Below are 16,332 nucleotides of genomic sequence, written 5' to 3' on the forward strand. Positions count from 1 at the left end.
CTCCTTAAGTTTTTTTATATCGTCACATCAAAGTCATCTTATACCTACACCCTCTGTCCTAATAAGAGTCAGAGTTCTCAAGAGTTACAAATATCGTTTTCCCGTGTAGGAATGTGAACAGTTTAACCTTATTCAATAACATGATTTTTCTTTCCTGTTTATCTTTTTATGCTTCTCTTGAGTCTTGTAGTTGAAGATCAAATTTTCTCTTCAGTTCTGGTCTTTTCATCAGAGGAGTTTGAAGGTCCCTTATTTCACTGCATGTCCATCTTTTCCCCTAAAAGATTATGTTCGGTATTGCTGGGTAGTTGATTCTTGGTTGTAATCCAAACTCCTTTGCCTTACAGAATATCATATTCTAAGCCCTCCAGTCCTTTAATGTAGATTCTGCAAAGTCCTGTGTAATCCTAACTGTGGCTTCTTGGTATTTGAATTGTTTCTTTCTGGCTACTTGAAGTATTTTCTCCTTGACCTGATGGTTTTGGAATTTGGCTACAATATTCCTTGGAGTTTTCATCTTGGGATCTCTTTCAAGAGGTGATAGATGGATTCTTTCAAGGACTAATTTTACCCTCAGGTTCTAGGATACCAGGGCAATTTTCTTTGATAATTTCTTGAAAGATGCTGTCCAGGATCTCTCTTTTTTTTTTTAAATGATCATGGCTTTTAGGTAGTCTAATACTTAAATTATCTCTCCTGGATCTATTTTCCAGGGCAGTTGTTTTTCCAATGAGGTATTTTACATTTTCTTCTGTTTTTTCATTGTTTTGATTTTGTTTGACTGATTTTTGATGTCTCATAGAGTCATTAGCTTCCACTTGCCCGAATTATTTTCTTTGGTTAGCTTTTCTACCTCCTTTTCCATTTGGACAATTCTACTTTTTAAGGGGTTGTTTTCTTCAGCATAATTCCCCCCCCCCCCATTTTGGCCAGTTGTATTTTTTTTTTAAGGAATTGTTTTCTTCAATTTTTATTTTTCCTGTTCCAAGCTATTGACTCTCTCGTGCATAACTCTCATTTCTTTTCCCAGTTTTTCTTCTACCTCCCTTATTTGATTTTTAAAATCCTTTTTGAGCTCTTCCAAGAGGACTTTTGTGCTTGAGACCAATTCATATTCCCCTTTGAGGCTTCGCATGTAGGCATTTTGATGTTGTTGTCCTCTTCTGAGTTTGTGTTTTGATCTTTCCTGTCGCCACAATAGCTTTCTATGGTCAGAGCTCTTTTCTGGGTTTTTTTTTTTTGCTCATTTTCTTGTGTATTTTCATGACTTTTAAAGTTGAGCTCTAGTGGCCCAGCCAAATTGCACCTGTTGTGCACTGCGTTCTGGGCCTGGCAGTTTGCCTTCTGCTCTGGGTTCTAGAGGCCTCACAGCTGGCCCGCTGTGCCACTGGCCTACTGAGCCAGGACCACAGGTCGCTGATCTGTGCTGTGGCTAAGAGCCTTCTGCTGACTTTCCTGGCAGCATCTGAGCTGGATTGTGCTCCCCTTTTACTTAAGTGAGACATACCTTTCCTGAAGTCCTAAGTTATCTTAAGCTGGAAAATTGTTTCACTCTGTCTTTTTGTGGGTTCTGTTGCTATGAAATCCATTTAAACACTGATTTAACATTGCTTCTGAGGGAGGCTGGGGGGAGTTCAGGCAACTTCCTGGCTTTTCTCTGCCTTCTTTGAAAGTGGATATTTTCATGTCAATAAGTTCTGATTTCATTTTGTGGTTCATCATGGTAATATTATTGAAACTGATTTTCAGGAATACCAATTGAAATGCATGGGTTTTGATAACTTTCTGAAGACTCTAGGCCCTGCTTTATTTTATTTTAAAGTTATAGAATTAATTTGTAGATAGAATATTCTGACTTAATGAAAACAGAAATGTTAATTTCAATTGATCATGATAGAATTTTGAAATACATTTGTTTGACCATCATTTGACCAGTAAATTTCAAGATGATTAATTTCCGTAGAAGCAGTCATTTTGATTTGCATTTTTTTTTGGTAATTTTCATTCTACATTCTATGTAATTTTATTTGTTGTGAGGGTGGAAAATTATTTTCAGTTAAAGCAGTTTTTGCATGTAGGAAAACTTTAAACCCCATAACTTTTAAAATCTGAAATTTGCCAAGTCCTGAGCCAATGGTCACTCCTTCCTCTGCTCCTTATACCCTACTCCCTTAAAAAACACATTTTTTAAATACAGATACAGCATTAAAATATCAATGATGAAACTACAGAAGTTAAAAGTGTTGATTCTAGTTTTGATACAGTTGGATTATAGATACTGCATAGGTAAGCCTGTTAATCTACAGTCATGGATAGAGTATGTATATATAGTGTATGTGTGTATGTAGAATAGCTGCTTTAGTTGTTAAATTCCTCCAAACCAGTGAAAGCTATAAGAGTTGGAAAAAACTATATAATGGAAAAGTGTGGTAAATAATAAACTGGATGCTACTTTACCGTCTCCTTTAATTGGAGATTATAAAAGGGAATTGTATAATTCAGAATTCTGTACAGAATACAAAAATTTATTGGAATTAAAGAAAAACTCATAAAAACATTGTGAAATGCCTGTTTTAGTTACTTAGCACTTATGTAGTATGAAATTTGATCGTGCAGTATGTTGTATTTCTTTATTTAAGGAATAAATGCTTTTTGACCCGTTTTTCCAAATGAGGAAACTTAGTTGAAGAATCTGTCATTTTCTTTGTTACCCCAGAAGAATTATAAATTAGTTGCCAAATTTAAATTTTAGAACTTCTTAGATATATATACTTTGTTCCTAAACTCATTCCATTGTACCTATTTTCTCTTTGCTCGGTATTAGTATCAATATCTTCTCAAGGATGAAAGTGTTAATAATTGTGTCCATATCATCATGTGCTCTTTGGGAAGGTTAAACTCTGCAGTATGTAATTACTAAACTCAGCTTTAAGTGAGAGCAGGGGTGGAAATGGAATACCAAACTCTAAAGGGAACCTGTTATATCCTGGCCAGTGTTGTGTGGTAGTTTTGACCATTTTGAGAGCAGCATGGTTTCTGGGAAAAAGATGAAAGTGTTGCTACTGTACTCTACCTTGGTCAGATCTATCATCTTCATTTCCAAAAATCCTTTCCCCTACTTAAAGAACCATCGCAGGTAACAAGAATAGGAAAGGAAAGGAAAGCGTTGTGGGGTGGAGGTTGACAGGTAGTCCAGCAAAACCAGTCAACACATATTAATGTCTGATGCTGAGTAACAAATTTTAGGAAGGATGTTGATATGATGGAAAGTGTTGTAGTGGTGGTAGTCGGTTGTCCTTTATTCTGGAAGAGAACCATAATGACATCACTATATTGGAGTCAAGGTACTATGTGTGTCCCACTGTGGCTAATCAAGCTAAGAGCTTGAAAGTCTCTGCCACAGCTCAGGCACAAATAGTCTACATTAACATTCAGAGTGGAGATGAACATTTCCTGTTTCCTTTGAACTACTATAGTTGTGCTCCCATGGAGCACAGTGCTATCTTTGATGTGGACACGTCATGTTGTGAGATCCTTTGCCAGTATCTCCCATATCATGCAGTTGATTCCAATATTCTTCAGAGAGACCTTGAGAATCTCCTTGTATCACTCTTCTGACTTCCATGTGAGTGTTTGTGTTATGTGAGTTCTCTGTAAAATAGTCTTTTAGGCAAGCATACGTTTGGCATGTGAACAATGTGGACAAAGCTTGGAATTCCAGACAGTTCAAACAAGGACCTCAATGTCTGGTACTTCATCCTACCAGGTGATCTTCAGAATCTTCCCAAGACAATTCAGATGAAATTGATTCAGTTTCCTGGCATGGCACTGGTATAGTGTCCAGGTTTCACAGGCATACAACAGTGAGGTCAGCACAACAGCTTTGTAGCCTTTCAGTGTGGTAGGAAGTCTGATACCTCTTATCTCCCACATTTTCCTTTGGATCCTTTCAAAAACTGAGCTAGCTCTGGCAAAGCTGTGTCAGCCTCATCATCTATGAGTACGTCCCTGGAAAGTATATCAACAAGGCAGCATTTGATACTTCTCCATTTGCTGCAACCAGTGGTTCCACATATGGATGGCATAGTGCTGGCTGGTGGAGAACCTGTGTTTTCTCAGTGTTAGTTGTTAGGCCAAAACTGGCATAAGCAGCAGAGAATCAATCCATAGTTTGTTGCTTCTCAGCTTCAGAGGCTGCACTGAGTGCACAATCATCTGTAAACAAAAAAATCATGCACCAACTCTCCTTCCACTTTAGTCTTTGCCATGTTCATCCTCATTGAAGGTGTCTGACAATATGGCTGAAAACATCATGCTAAAAAGTGGGAGCAGACACACAGCCTTGTTTCACTCCATTGATGACTGGGAAAGTGTAAGAGTGCCCATTATCCAGAACCCTTGCAATCATGCCATCATAAAACTGACATACAATACTGATGAACTTCTCTGGGCAATCAAATTTTGCCATAATTTTCCACAAGCCCTCACGACTGACAGTATCAGAGGCCTTGGTCAGATCGATGAATGTTGTGTACAGACTTCTGTTCTGATGTTGGCATTTCTTCTGGAGTTGTAGGGCAGCAATCACCATATCAACCATTCTTCAGTCCTTTCTGAAGCCACACTGGGTCTCAAGTAGATGACCATCTTCCAGGTGAAGGTTTAGCCAATTGAGGGGACTCTGGCAAGAATCTTGCCAGTAATGACTGAGAGAGAGTCCTCTGTGATTGTCACAGGACAATCTGTTCCCTTTACCTTTATATAGAGATGGACAATGGAAGCATCCTTGAACTCCTGGGGGATAAGCTCCTCTTGCCTTATAAGCTGGAAAATTTCAATCAGCTTTTGTGTGGGCAGTAGACCCCCTGTAAATCTCAGCTGGAATAGAATTAGCACCAGGTACTTTGCCACATGAAAGGAACCTAATGGCATTCAAAACCTCTTTTTCAGTTGGAAGTTTGGTTAGAGAAGGATTGATCTTAACCTGAGGTATACAGTCAGTGCTAGCATTGATTGATGATGGTGTGTTGAGAGTATTATACAAGTGGTCAGCCCATTTCTCCAGGATCATGTCCTTATCACTAATAAATGTGGCTCTATCATCAGGGAGTAGCTGAGATGCACCATAGGTCTTTGACTCACAAATAGCTTTCACAGCATCATGAAAGAGCTTTGGATTGTTATTAGTATAAAACTGAATTTCATCTGTCTTCTTACTGAGCCAAGAAACCTGCATTTCTTGAAGCTTTGCTTATGCTTTACTTCTGATGGAATTAAATGCTGCCTTCTTAGAGATGGATGAATTATCCTACTGGTAAATCCTGTGGAGTTGTTGTTTTTCATTTAGCAGCTTCTGAATTTCTCCATTTTTGTCAAACCAGTTCCTGATGTTTGTAAGTATTCAGACCCAGATGAGCAAATGCAGTGCTGTACACCAAATCTCTGAAAACTGCCCGCTCCTTTTCTGCTCCACTGTTGCCAACTGTGTGTTGGCTCAGCTTTTCCTCCAAGTTAGCAACAGAACTGTTCCTTCAGGGCAAAGTGCTCTAATGTGTTGACATGAAGGAAAGTTTTGTAACCAGGAGCTTGAACAGGTCTTAGGTTTTTGCTATATGAATGGAGGACATTTATCCTGGAGAAGAACATATGGGGAGAGGTGGGACATAATAGCTACTTTCAAGTATTTAAAATTTAAAATAAAAATTTCTTGTAGAAGAAAGATTAGACTTGGTCTTCTTAGCCCCAGAGGGCAGAATAGGAACTATGGGTGGAGAGTTAAAAGGAGACAGATTTGGACTTCCTAATAATTAGGGTTTTCTAAATGTGAAATTAGGCAATTCCCTATTATTGGGGACCTTTAAGAAAAGATTTGATCACTTGTTGTTTGTTATAAAGGGAATTATTTTTCAAATATGGGTTGGACTAGATGGCCATTAGAGTCCATTCAAAGTCTGAGATTTCTGTGAAGCTGCTTTTGAAAAACTCCTCCTGTGTTCTTTTCTAATCCTGAGCAAGGCCATGGAACATCAGTAACACTTCTGGGCAGAGTGAAAGACAAACGAGATGGGTGTGGAAGTAGTAGAGTAGGATGCTTTATACTGAAGAAATATGACTTGGTTTCCCTGGCCACAGCTCAGGCATTATTGTGGCAATTCGACATAATAGAAGGAACATATGTAGAGGGAATCTTGGCTTATAGGAAATTTTTAACCTCTGTCATTTGTTGACCTTGTTCATCATTTAGCCTTGTTGGGTCTTAATTTTCCCTAAAGTGAAGGCTTTTAGATTAGAGACCTCTCAGGTGTCTGTCAATTCTGGAATTCTATTGTTTTATGCCTTTCAATATCATTTCAGGAAATCCTTCCTGCAGCCCTCTCTTAAAGCATTAAGAGATCTCCATTTGACTGTTTGGAGACCTTTGTGTGATTACACTGGTTGTAGCCTAGATTTATGATTGTGATAAAATCCTGAGATTGTAGATCTAGAGGTGGGAGGGACTTTGGAGGCCACTTAGTTCAACTCCCTCATTTTTCAGATGAGAAAACTGAGGCCCCTGGAAGTTAAGGGACTTCCTACCATTGTACAGGTATAGCTGGTGTAGAGAGGCTGGCTGATCCTCATTGTGAATTCTTAAAAATTCCTTTCTTCCATTAAGTATAAATCTATAAAAGTAGTCTAAAAACTAACATCCGATTGTTTTCATACCTCCAGTGGCTATCTTCTGCAGTGGTTTTCATTTACTCTTCTACTTAGGTTATTGTGTAACATAACCTAAATAACATTGAACATTAAAATTGCTGGCCATTAGTATAAGCTCGTTTTTGTATTGGGAACTTTGATAGGCCTTTGTTTTAAAGTGAGAACATAACATTCTGGTGTCTTTGGGCTCTATGACAGCATGTCTCATTTCCTGATGATCAGTCTTGCATATAATTGGAATGTACACTGAGATTTGATGCTCTCTGCCTGGTGTGCCAAAATGTAAAGCTGATTTGAAAAAGGCTCAAATAGATTTTAGTCTTTCTTTCCTTAATTTTACCATGTTATCTGTAGCCAGTAATTAAAATACCCTATGTTAAAGATCCTGATAATATTAAATTACATTTGTTTAAAATTCTAGTGGTTCTTTATTTCTTTTACTTTAACTCCTACCCTTTCTTTCCACCCTCCTAGTATTGTAATAAGGGGAGAGGTACTATGAAACTTAATAACATCACATACTTTTTTTATAGATAGCTTTCATATACAGGTTCTGTTTGGTTTCTGAGTATTAGAAATTATGGTTTGGGGTGGGAAGGATTCCTAACTATTGTAGACAAGAGCTGAAAACCAACTGACTAGAATTAGTAAAAATGAGAAAGACTTTCAGCCTGTAGTCAAGTGAAAAGTATTTTCTGTATTTATAAATATTGTGCATTATTGCCAATTATTTTTCAGAGAAATAGTCACAGCCATCAGTTTTTACATCATGTATTATATCTAATGTTTTTCCATCTGCTGTGCATTTGGCTACTAGATTGGTTATTCCCTTTGGCTGACATAATTTGGAAATCTGTTCTTTAACATTCTACCCTTGTGACTTTCTTGGGGAAAAAAAAGGGGCAAGCAGAGAACTCCAGAGTTTGAAAAAGCAGGGAAATCAGCAGAATGGAAGGAAATGATTTGAGAATTTGACCCTTTCCTTTCCCCTTCTAAATGGAATTTGCTTGACTTTTTTTTTGGGGGGGTGGTTAGGCAATTGGGGTTAAGTGACATGCCCAGGGTCACACAGCTTAGTAAGTGTCAAGTCTGAGGCTGTGTTTGAACTCTGGTCCTCCTGACTTCAAGGCCAGTGCTCTATCCACTGTGCCACCTAACTGCCCCTGAATTTGCTTGATTTTAAGAAGTCAAGAAGGTGTTGTAACATACATAGCTCTTGACTTCAGACTAGAAATATGACAACTGACAGCATAAACCATAGAATTTTAGAGCTGGAGGGAATCTGAGATAATCTAGCTTTATCCCGTCATGTTACAGATAAGAAAACTGAGGCCTAGAAAGGTTGTCGTGATAATTGTGCACTTCATCAGTAAAAATTTTTGAGCACTCTATCTTTTTACCTGTAAAGTAAAATGCCTATATTACTGCACTAATAATTATACATATTATAGAACACAAAGCTAGAAATTTTAAGGATGCAATAAAAATGAAATAATATTTGATCCTTGTGTTAATAAGAGACATTGGAGTTTTTTAAGGAGGAAGTTAATGTGGTTGGACTTTTTAACATCAGAAGTATCAATTTGACGGTGATACAGAGGATGGATTAGAGCTGGGAGAGACTTGAAGTTGTAGAGGTAGCTACAACATTAGGTAACTGATTCAATATATGGGATGAGGGAAGCATATGGAATTGGGCATTATACCAAAAGTATGAATATGGTTGACTGGAAGGGTGGTAGAGTCATCAGTAGAAATGAGAAAAGTTTTAAGAAGTGTGAATCTGGGGGGAAATATAAGGTAATAAGATTTAGAATGCAGCCTAGCCATACCTTCTTATCTGATTACTTTGTCCCACCAAAAATGAAAAGGAGAGTGGCTGTGTTCTTTTTTCTTTTTTATTAATTTATTTTAATTTATCAACAATCACTTCCATTAGCTTTTGAGTTTTAATATTTTCTCCCCCTCCCTCCCTATCTCCCTCTCCAAGACGGCACACCATCTAATATAGGCCATACGTATACATTCCTTTTAAATGTATTTTTACATTGGTGATGTTGTAAGTAAGAATTAGAACTAATAGGAGGAACCACCAGAAAGAGGAAACAACACAACAGAAGAAAAAAATAGCAAATAGTATGCTTCGATCTACGTTCAAACTCCATAGTTCTTTCTTTGGATGTGGATAGCATTTTCTATCATGAGGCTTTTGGAGATGTCTTAGATCCTTGTATTGCTGAGAGGGGTTAAGTCTATCAAAGTCAGTCATCGCTCAATGTGGCTGTTACTGTGTACAACATTCTCTTGGTTCTGCTCACTTCATTGAGCATCAAACCATACAAGTCTTTTCCAGGTTTATCTGAAGTCTGCCTGTTCATCATTTCTTATAGCACGATAGTATTCCATTACATTCCATATATCACATTCACAATCATGATTACTCTGTGTCTTTCTCTTCATCCTTTTCCCCCTGTTTATGCTTTTCTTTCTCCTTTTCCCTCCTCACTAATGTTTTGCTTTTGACCACCCGTCTCCCTCAGTCCCACCTCCCTTCTATTAGCCCCCTCCCTTTTCTTTCCCCTTTTCCCTCCTACTGCCTATAGGGCATGTGAGTTTTCTATGCCTAACTGATCATGTTATCCCCTTCTTGAGCCAAATCTGATGAAAGTAAGGTTCAAACAATGCTCATCTCCCTCCCTTCTTTCCCTCTGCTATAATAGGTTTTTGTGCCTTTTCCTGTGATGTAATTTACCCTTGTGTGCCTCCTCCTTTCCTTTTCTCTCAGTACATTTTCTTAGATCAGATTAATTCACTTGCTTGGATCCATTTAACCCACTTGATTAGATTTTTTTCATCATTACATCAAAGTCAATTTATACCCACCCCCTTTATGTATACCCCTTTAACATGGTGTAATAACAATACATTTCTCCAGAGAAGTGTCACCTTCCCTTGTAGGGATATAAACAATTTGGCCATGTTAATAACATGTTGTTATTTACCTTTTTATGTCTCTCTTGAGTCTTGTATTTGAAGATCAGATTTTCTGTTGAGCTCTGGTATTTTTATCAGGAAGGTATGGAAGTCTCCTATTTCGTTGAATATCCATTTCCTCCCCGGAAAGATCATGCTCATTTTCTCTGGATGAGAGGCTGGGTTCTTACTAGTTACTCATTGCTGGTGGGTGGTGCTTGCTGCTGCTGTAAAGTGATGGAGGTGAAGGGAACACAGAGAATTTCACCCATGCAGCTGGTGGTGTAGGTGTTGTGGTTGTGGTTAGGTTATAATTGCTCTGAAAAGCCTATGCCTGGAATATAAGGGGAGAGGTTGCACAGCAGAGGGGAGGGTTGTGAAAGGAGTGTTGGGTGAAATGAGGGTGAGGTTGTATTGAAGTTAAGCCTTGTGATTGGCTATCATGTCGTGGGTTTATGTGAGTCCATCTGCCCACCCTCTGGTTATCCCATGGAGGATTGTGCTATAATCCATTGAAGATGTAGGGTGACCATTTCTACCTACTTCAGCAGACACTGAGCTAAACAATGGTCTTATTAGCTGCATCTTGGTCAGTTGAGAGCTAGTTTAAACACATAAGAGTTTCCACAGACAATATTTTATATAATTAAATAATCCATTAGTTTTATAACTATTTCTTCCTTCTGTATAAATTATAACCTAACCATATCTTTTCATTCTCTGTAGTCCTTATCTATAACTCTGTTCATTTGATAATGATAATAGTGTTTGGTTTTTATTATAGTGCCTTAAGATTTGCAAAAAGCATTTTATGTAACATTTTATATGTGAGATAGATACCTGAGCTTCAGGGGAATGAAATGACTTGCCCCATGGTCACAGTTAGTAAATGTCAGAGTCAGAACGTCAACTTAGATTTCTCCTAACTCCAGGTCTAGCGCTCTTCCCACTATATCACGCTTGCTCTAGTGCTTTCCCCAGATAGATGTCCTAATTTAATGATATAATCCATCCAACTGTGTCATAGTCCAGTAGAATTTTTTAAAATCCATTTTATTTTCCCTGTGTGGATTATGTATCAGTAACTATTCTCAGTAGCCCTGTGCTATAGAGGTTGATATGGGAGCAGTGCCAGGGAGGCTAACTGAACTACTGTGTCTAACTCTCCATGGCCCCATTTTGGGGATTTTCCTGGCAAAGATACTGGAGTAGTTTGCTGATTCCCTCTCTAGCTCATTTTATAGATGAGGAACTGTGGCAAATAAGGTTAAGTGACTTGCCCAAGGTTACAAAGCTAATAAATGTCTGGGGCTGGATTTGAATTCGGGAAGATGAGTCTTCCTGATTCCAAGTCCAGTCCTCTATCCTCTGTGTCAGTTGCCCTTGTGTAGGTATTATTTGTATTTTATATATGGAGCATTTATGCTTCTATTCCTTGAGGACCATTATTAGTTCTAATCTTTGGCATATGTTCATAAAGAGCAAGCACAGCGCTGTGCACCCTTTGGGTTCTAAAATAAATATTGTCTTACTTTTGTTTTATTTTGATAGTTCTGTATATTGCTTTAGTGAGTTTTTTTTATTAATTTATTTTGATTTATCAACAATCACTTCCATAAGCTTTTGATTTTAAATTTTTTCTCCCCCTCTTTCCCCCTCTCCCTCTCCAAGATGGCACACAATCTGATGTAGGCTATACATTCCTATTAAACATGTTTTCACATTAGTGATGTTGTAAGGAAGAGTTAGAACCAATAGGAGGAACCACCAGAAGGAGGAAATAAAACAGAAGAAAAAAATAGCAAATAGTGTGCTTCTATCTGCATTCAAACTCATAGTTCTTTCTTTGGATGTGGATAGCAGTTTCCATCATGCGACCTTTGGAGATGTCTTAGATACTTGCATTGCCGAGAAGGGCTAAGTCTATCAACATTAGTCATCGCATAGCATGGCTGTTACACAACAGCCATTTCCCAATTGATGGACATTCCCTCAATTTCCAGTTCTTTGCCACCACAAAAAGAGCTGCTATAAATATTTTTGTACATGTGGGTCCTTTTCCTTTTTGTATGATCTCTTTGGGATATAGCCCTAGAAGTGCTGTTGCTGGGTCAAAGGGTATGGCTTTAGTGAATTTTTAAGCTAATCTTGTATTCAGTACTCAACTATATATTCATTTAAAATTTTTTAACTGAAGTTAAGAATTAATAATTCTTAATGGAATTATGATTATTAACAGATAAAGGGAAATTTCTGATTTAAAACTTTGTAGATTTTTGGGGAAGGAGGTGGGGTGGGGCACCTGGACCTGTAATTTCTTTGATTTAATAAACTCTACCAATGCAGAGCCTCATGTAATCTACAGCAGTGCCTGGGGGCACTGAGAAGGACTGATGGCCTGCTCAGGGTCATACAGCTAATATGAGTGAGAGGAACTTTGTGCATTCCATAGTGCAGAAAGTAAGGTAATACCTGGATTTTAATCCTAGTGCATTTACTAGCTTCATGCCTTTTGGCAGTTTATTTAATCTATCTGGGTATCAGGTTTCTCATCTCTAAAGTTCGTATGTTGGACTAGGTAACATCAAAGTTCTTAGTTCCTGTTGTGTATGCCAGACCCTCCTAGATGGGCATACAAACACAAGAATGAACATCCCTCTCCTCAATGCACTGTTTTCCCTGCTTCCCCTAAGGGGAAGGATCAGGCAGCTGCTCTCCCTGCCTCCAGAGCACCACTCTTTAGTGCCTCAAGGCTTGAAGGTTTATAAGAAGCAAAAGAAGCTTTCACTTACTTTGCCTCCCAGCCAAGCCTACCTACCACTGTCAGCTGATGGGTCGGGCTGACTCCTCACTGCTACTGGTGAGAATACTTAGAGTAGTGTCCTGTTACCCAAAGAAAATGAAAAGGAAGCATAGTTTGGTTCAGGGTAGAGATAGAATGATAGCTAATATAGTCTCCCTTCTCCTATCCAACTAGTATTCTGGTTTAATTCATTAGTTCTATTTCCATAGTAAGAAATTACATGTAACTTGTGCAAGAAAATTCCTTCCAAAATGCAGGATAAAAAAATAGCATTAGAGTTAAGATAAAACGGAATAATGTACCTATTTATAAAAGAGAAATTTTGATCTCTTGAATAAGTGAGAGAAATTAGTTGGGGACAATGTAGAAAATGTTCAGAATTTTATACGAACAAAGAAGCAAAATTTATAAATCAACATTGGGGAAAGTGTGGCAAATATATTACAGAAAATTTGGCATTTATATGTGTAAGGAACTGATTCAATATAAGATTAAGATCCACTCCCAACTGGTAAATGATCAAGAGGCAACTTATTAAAATTTTTTTAAAAAAGATTACAAATGCTTGAAAAAATGTTCAACCTCTCAAAAAAAAACCCCATCTTAAAGCGCTCTGAGGTTCCAGCAGAAACACAGCTAGCTCTAGTCAGAGGACCTAGGTACAAATCTCACTTCTAGTACTTTTTACCTTTGTTACCTGGCTGAAGTTAGCTCACTCTCTGAGACTCAGTTTTTTCCTCTGTAAAATGAGAGGTTGATTGAGATAACCCTGTAAGGTCCCTTCCAGCTCTAGGTCTGTGACCAAAATTAGTAAAAATAATAAAATTCGATCCTTCTGTACTTGAGGTAAAGAAAGTATGCTTTTGCATTGCTTAGTTCATACTTATATATTACCATGTAGTGGAATCCTTTTGGAGATCAATCTGGTAGAATACCAGAATACCCCCAAAAATCATACTGTCTGCACTCGGTCCTGCCTTTGGAATTATTGTAGGATTATGGAAAAAAGTCTCTAAAAGCACAGTTGCTTATATTAGTGAAAAATTATGAACAGCCTAAATATTTAAGCTTAGGGGTGGCTAAAAAATCTAGTATGTCAATATAATGGAATATGATATAATTAAGTGAAAAAATAGAAGCATAAAGAAATATGAAAATATGAAATATTCTAAAGTAAAAAGATAACCAAAAGAAAAGTATAGGTGTAAAGATAATGGAAAGGTACACCGAAAAGTTTTTTTTAATATTTTTATGTTAAAGTTTTTATTAAAAAATGTAAATAGTTCAAAATGTATATTTAATCAGTTTTGTTTAATGTTCATATTTTACGAACTACAGCACGAGATGCTTATAATTCCTTTTAAATGAAGTAAGCGTTTCATAATAAAATTTAAAAAGAAAAATGGTATAAAATGTTTATTCCTTTTCTCAAGAGAGAGATTTCTTAATATTGGTTCATTTCATATTTAATGAAAACTTTTCAGTTGTAACATTTTCTTTCAATGTTATTATGGGAGATGATGTTTTGGTGGTATATTGAACAACAGTGCTACTTTGACTTAATTTAGTGGATTTGGAAAATCTACTGTTTTACATGGTACAGTGGAATAAGTACTAATTATGGAGTCGTAGTAATTGGATTCAAATCTCAGCTCTGGTGCTCACTACCTGTGTGGTCCTGGTCAAGTCACTTGACCTCTTTGGCCCTCAATTTTCTCATCTGTAAAATGAGTGGCTTTGAGCTAGATGGCTTGTAAGGTGCCTATGAGCCTGTGACTGATGAGATGGGCTTAGTGTTTTAATTTTGATTTGTCTTTTCTAGGATACAGCAGGTCAGGAGCGCTTCAGAACACTGACACCCAGCTATTACAGAGGTGCACAAGGTGTTATATTAGGTAAGCATTTTACTTCTCTGTGATAATGTAAAAATCTGGATATGTGGTTTTTTGTTGAAATTAAATATTTTTAGAAAATTCTCGTTTTATTAAATCTTGTATTTAAAAATCTTCTTTTTCTTCAGTGCCATATCTTTAATTTTGAAGTGTTTATTCATACTAAGAACCATATAGTAACTACTCCTCAGCTACCTTTCCTTCAAAGGATAAAATCCAGGCTAATTTACTTAATTGTTAGTGCAGAATGTTAATGAAGACAATATTACAGAGTCAACATAAGTATTAGACCAGCTATCTTTAGGCAGAGAGAAACTGATGTTTTGGCCAGTGGTTTACTCAATGCATGCCTTTGGTCACAAGATTGATGAGGAGAAAGAAAGAATATATATGGCCCAACACAAACCATTTACCACTAGTAGAAAACAATTCAAGGCATTTGACCTTGCTGATCCTTATGCAAAGGGCAGTATATGCTTTTTATTGACAGTCCTGATTTTGCAATATGTGTCATGTTATAGTAATCCACATCTAGCTGTTTTGTTCACCATTTATCCTAATTACCCTTGATTTCTGTCTACCCCTCTTCATTTCAAACATTCCAGACTCCTAAATTACAATGACCTGTGAAGAACAGCATACACTAAAAGACCTAGGAGTTTGGAAAAGAAAAAGAAGAGTGAAGGTCCATGAATGAAACCACCTACTACTTTCCCTTGTACATTAAAGACAATTTGCTCAGTAGCTTACTGCCCTCTGCCAACTTATAATTCCTTGAAGTGTGTTTAAAAAAATTTTCAGTGCAGGACATTTGAATATGCAAATGAAAATTTTTTCCTAGCAAGTTTTGTACCGTAGTTGTATAAAATGGATTTTTGTAAGGTGTTAATGAGGAATATACAATTCTTATCATTTGCAAAGCTTTAATTTCATTTTTGTTAATCAGGAAAATGATTCTTAACATTTCCAGCTTCATTTCTTTTCTCATAAATAGGAATGCTGTAAACACTATATGACTGTATTTTCATATGTTATTATTAGGAGCAATAAGATTAAGGTAATAGATAGTAAAAAGAAAACGAGCAAAGGACAGAATAAGGAACACAAATTTGGTCATATGCAGCATATTTTTCTTGAAATGTAATAGTTGCAGGTCTGGAAGAAACTGGCTAGGAGGTTAATGAGAGGTTAAATGCTTTTGAAATCTCTTAGTATTTTACTGAGGATTTACATATAAACATGGTTTGACTTAGGCTCAAACTTACAAGCAAGTTAAAAGTAATGTTGCTAATTTATATTCATTAAGTTGTTGATCATACAGCTCTTACTACTGTGGTTAGAAGTAATTGCTGTTTTGCCATCAAGTGGAATGCATTATCAAGAGTCTGGTTTTTATAGCCACTAAAGGTGAATTTTTATTATAACATTTTCATCTGGATAAAGTAGATAATAGTAACCGTAGCTGAAGATGTGAGGTGTTTGTTGCAAGTTTTAACATTTAAAAATTCTTTTCCTCCTTTTAATGTGTATTTTGTGGCTTTTAAACCTTCTGTTTCAGTTTATGATGTCACAAGAAGAGATACTTTTGTTAAGCTGGATAATTGGCTAAACGAATTGGAAACATACTGCACAAGAAATGACATAGTAAAAATGCTAGTTGGAAACAAAATTGATAAGGTAAGAAGGTAGAAAAATTGACCATTTAGCCATATGTTATAGAGCTTTTATTAATACTTAGGTTTTTCTTACAGGAATACCGTGAAGTTGATAGAAATGAAGGGCTGAAATTTGCACGGAAGCATTCCATGTTATTTATAGGTAGGTTTATAAAGTTATGTGTTCTGACTGGGGCCAAGATGTAATTATGTAGTTTTTACTCATTCAGATAGTGTCAAGTGAGTGAGTTCTGGGGTCAGGAGCACCAGGAATTTGTATTCTAATACTCGTTTTGTGGATGGCAGTTTA

The 16,332-nt window shown here is 36.9% G+C and overlaps 1 protein-coding gene across 1 annotated transcript in view; it reads left to right on the top strand.

Annotated features, from left to right (window-relative positions):
- RAB18 (RAB18, member RAS oncogene family) overlaps positions 1-16,332 on the top strand; it is a 62,753-nt gene that overhangs the window by 44,200 nt on the left and 2,221 nt on the right. The window contains exons 4-6 of the mRNA XM_020990315.2: positions 14,298-14,370; positions 15,926-16,044; positions 16,119-16,185. Of these exons, the coding sequence (XP_020845974.1) occupies positions 14,298-14,370; positions 15,926-16,044; positions 16,119-16,185 (259 nt within the window). The remainder of the gene's footprint in view (positions 1-14,297; positions 14,371-15,925; positions 16,045-16,118; positions 16,186-16,332) is intronic.

The sequence above is a fragment of the Phascolarctos cinereus genome, unplaced genomic scaffold, assembly GCF_003287225.1.
Source record: "Phascolarctos cinereus isolate Bilbo 61053 unplaced genomic scaffold, phaCin_HiC Scaffold_1;HRSCAF=81, whole genome shotgun sequence".
Taxonomy (NCBI): domain Eukaryota; kingdom Metazoa; phylum Chordata; class Mammalia; order Diprotodontia; family Phascolarctidae; genus Phascolarctos; species Phascolarctos cinereus.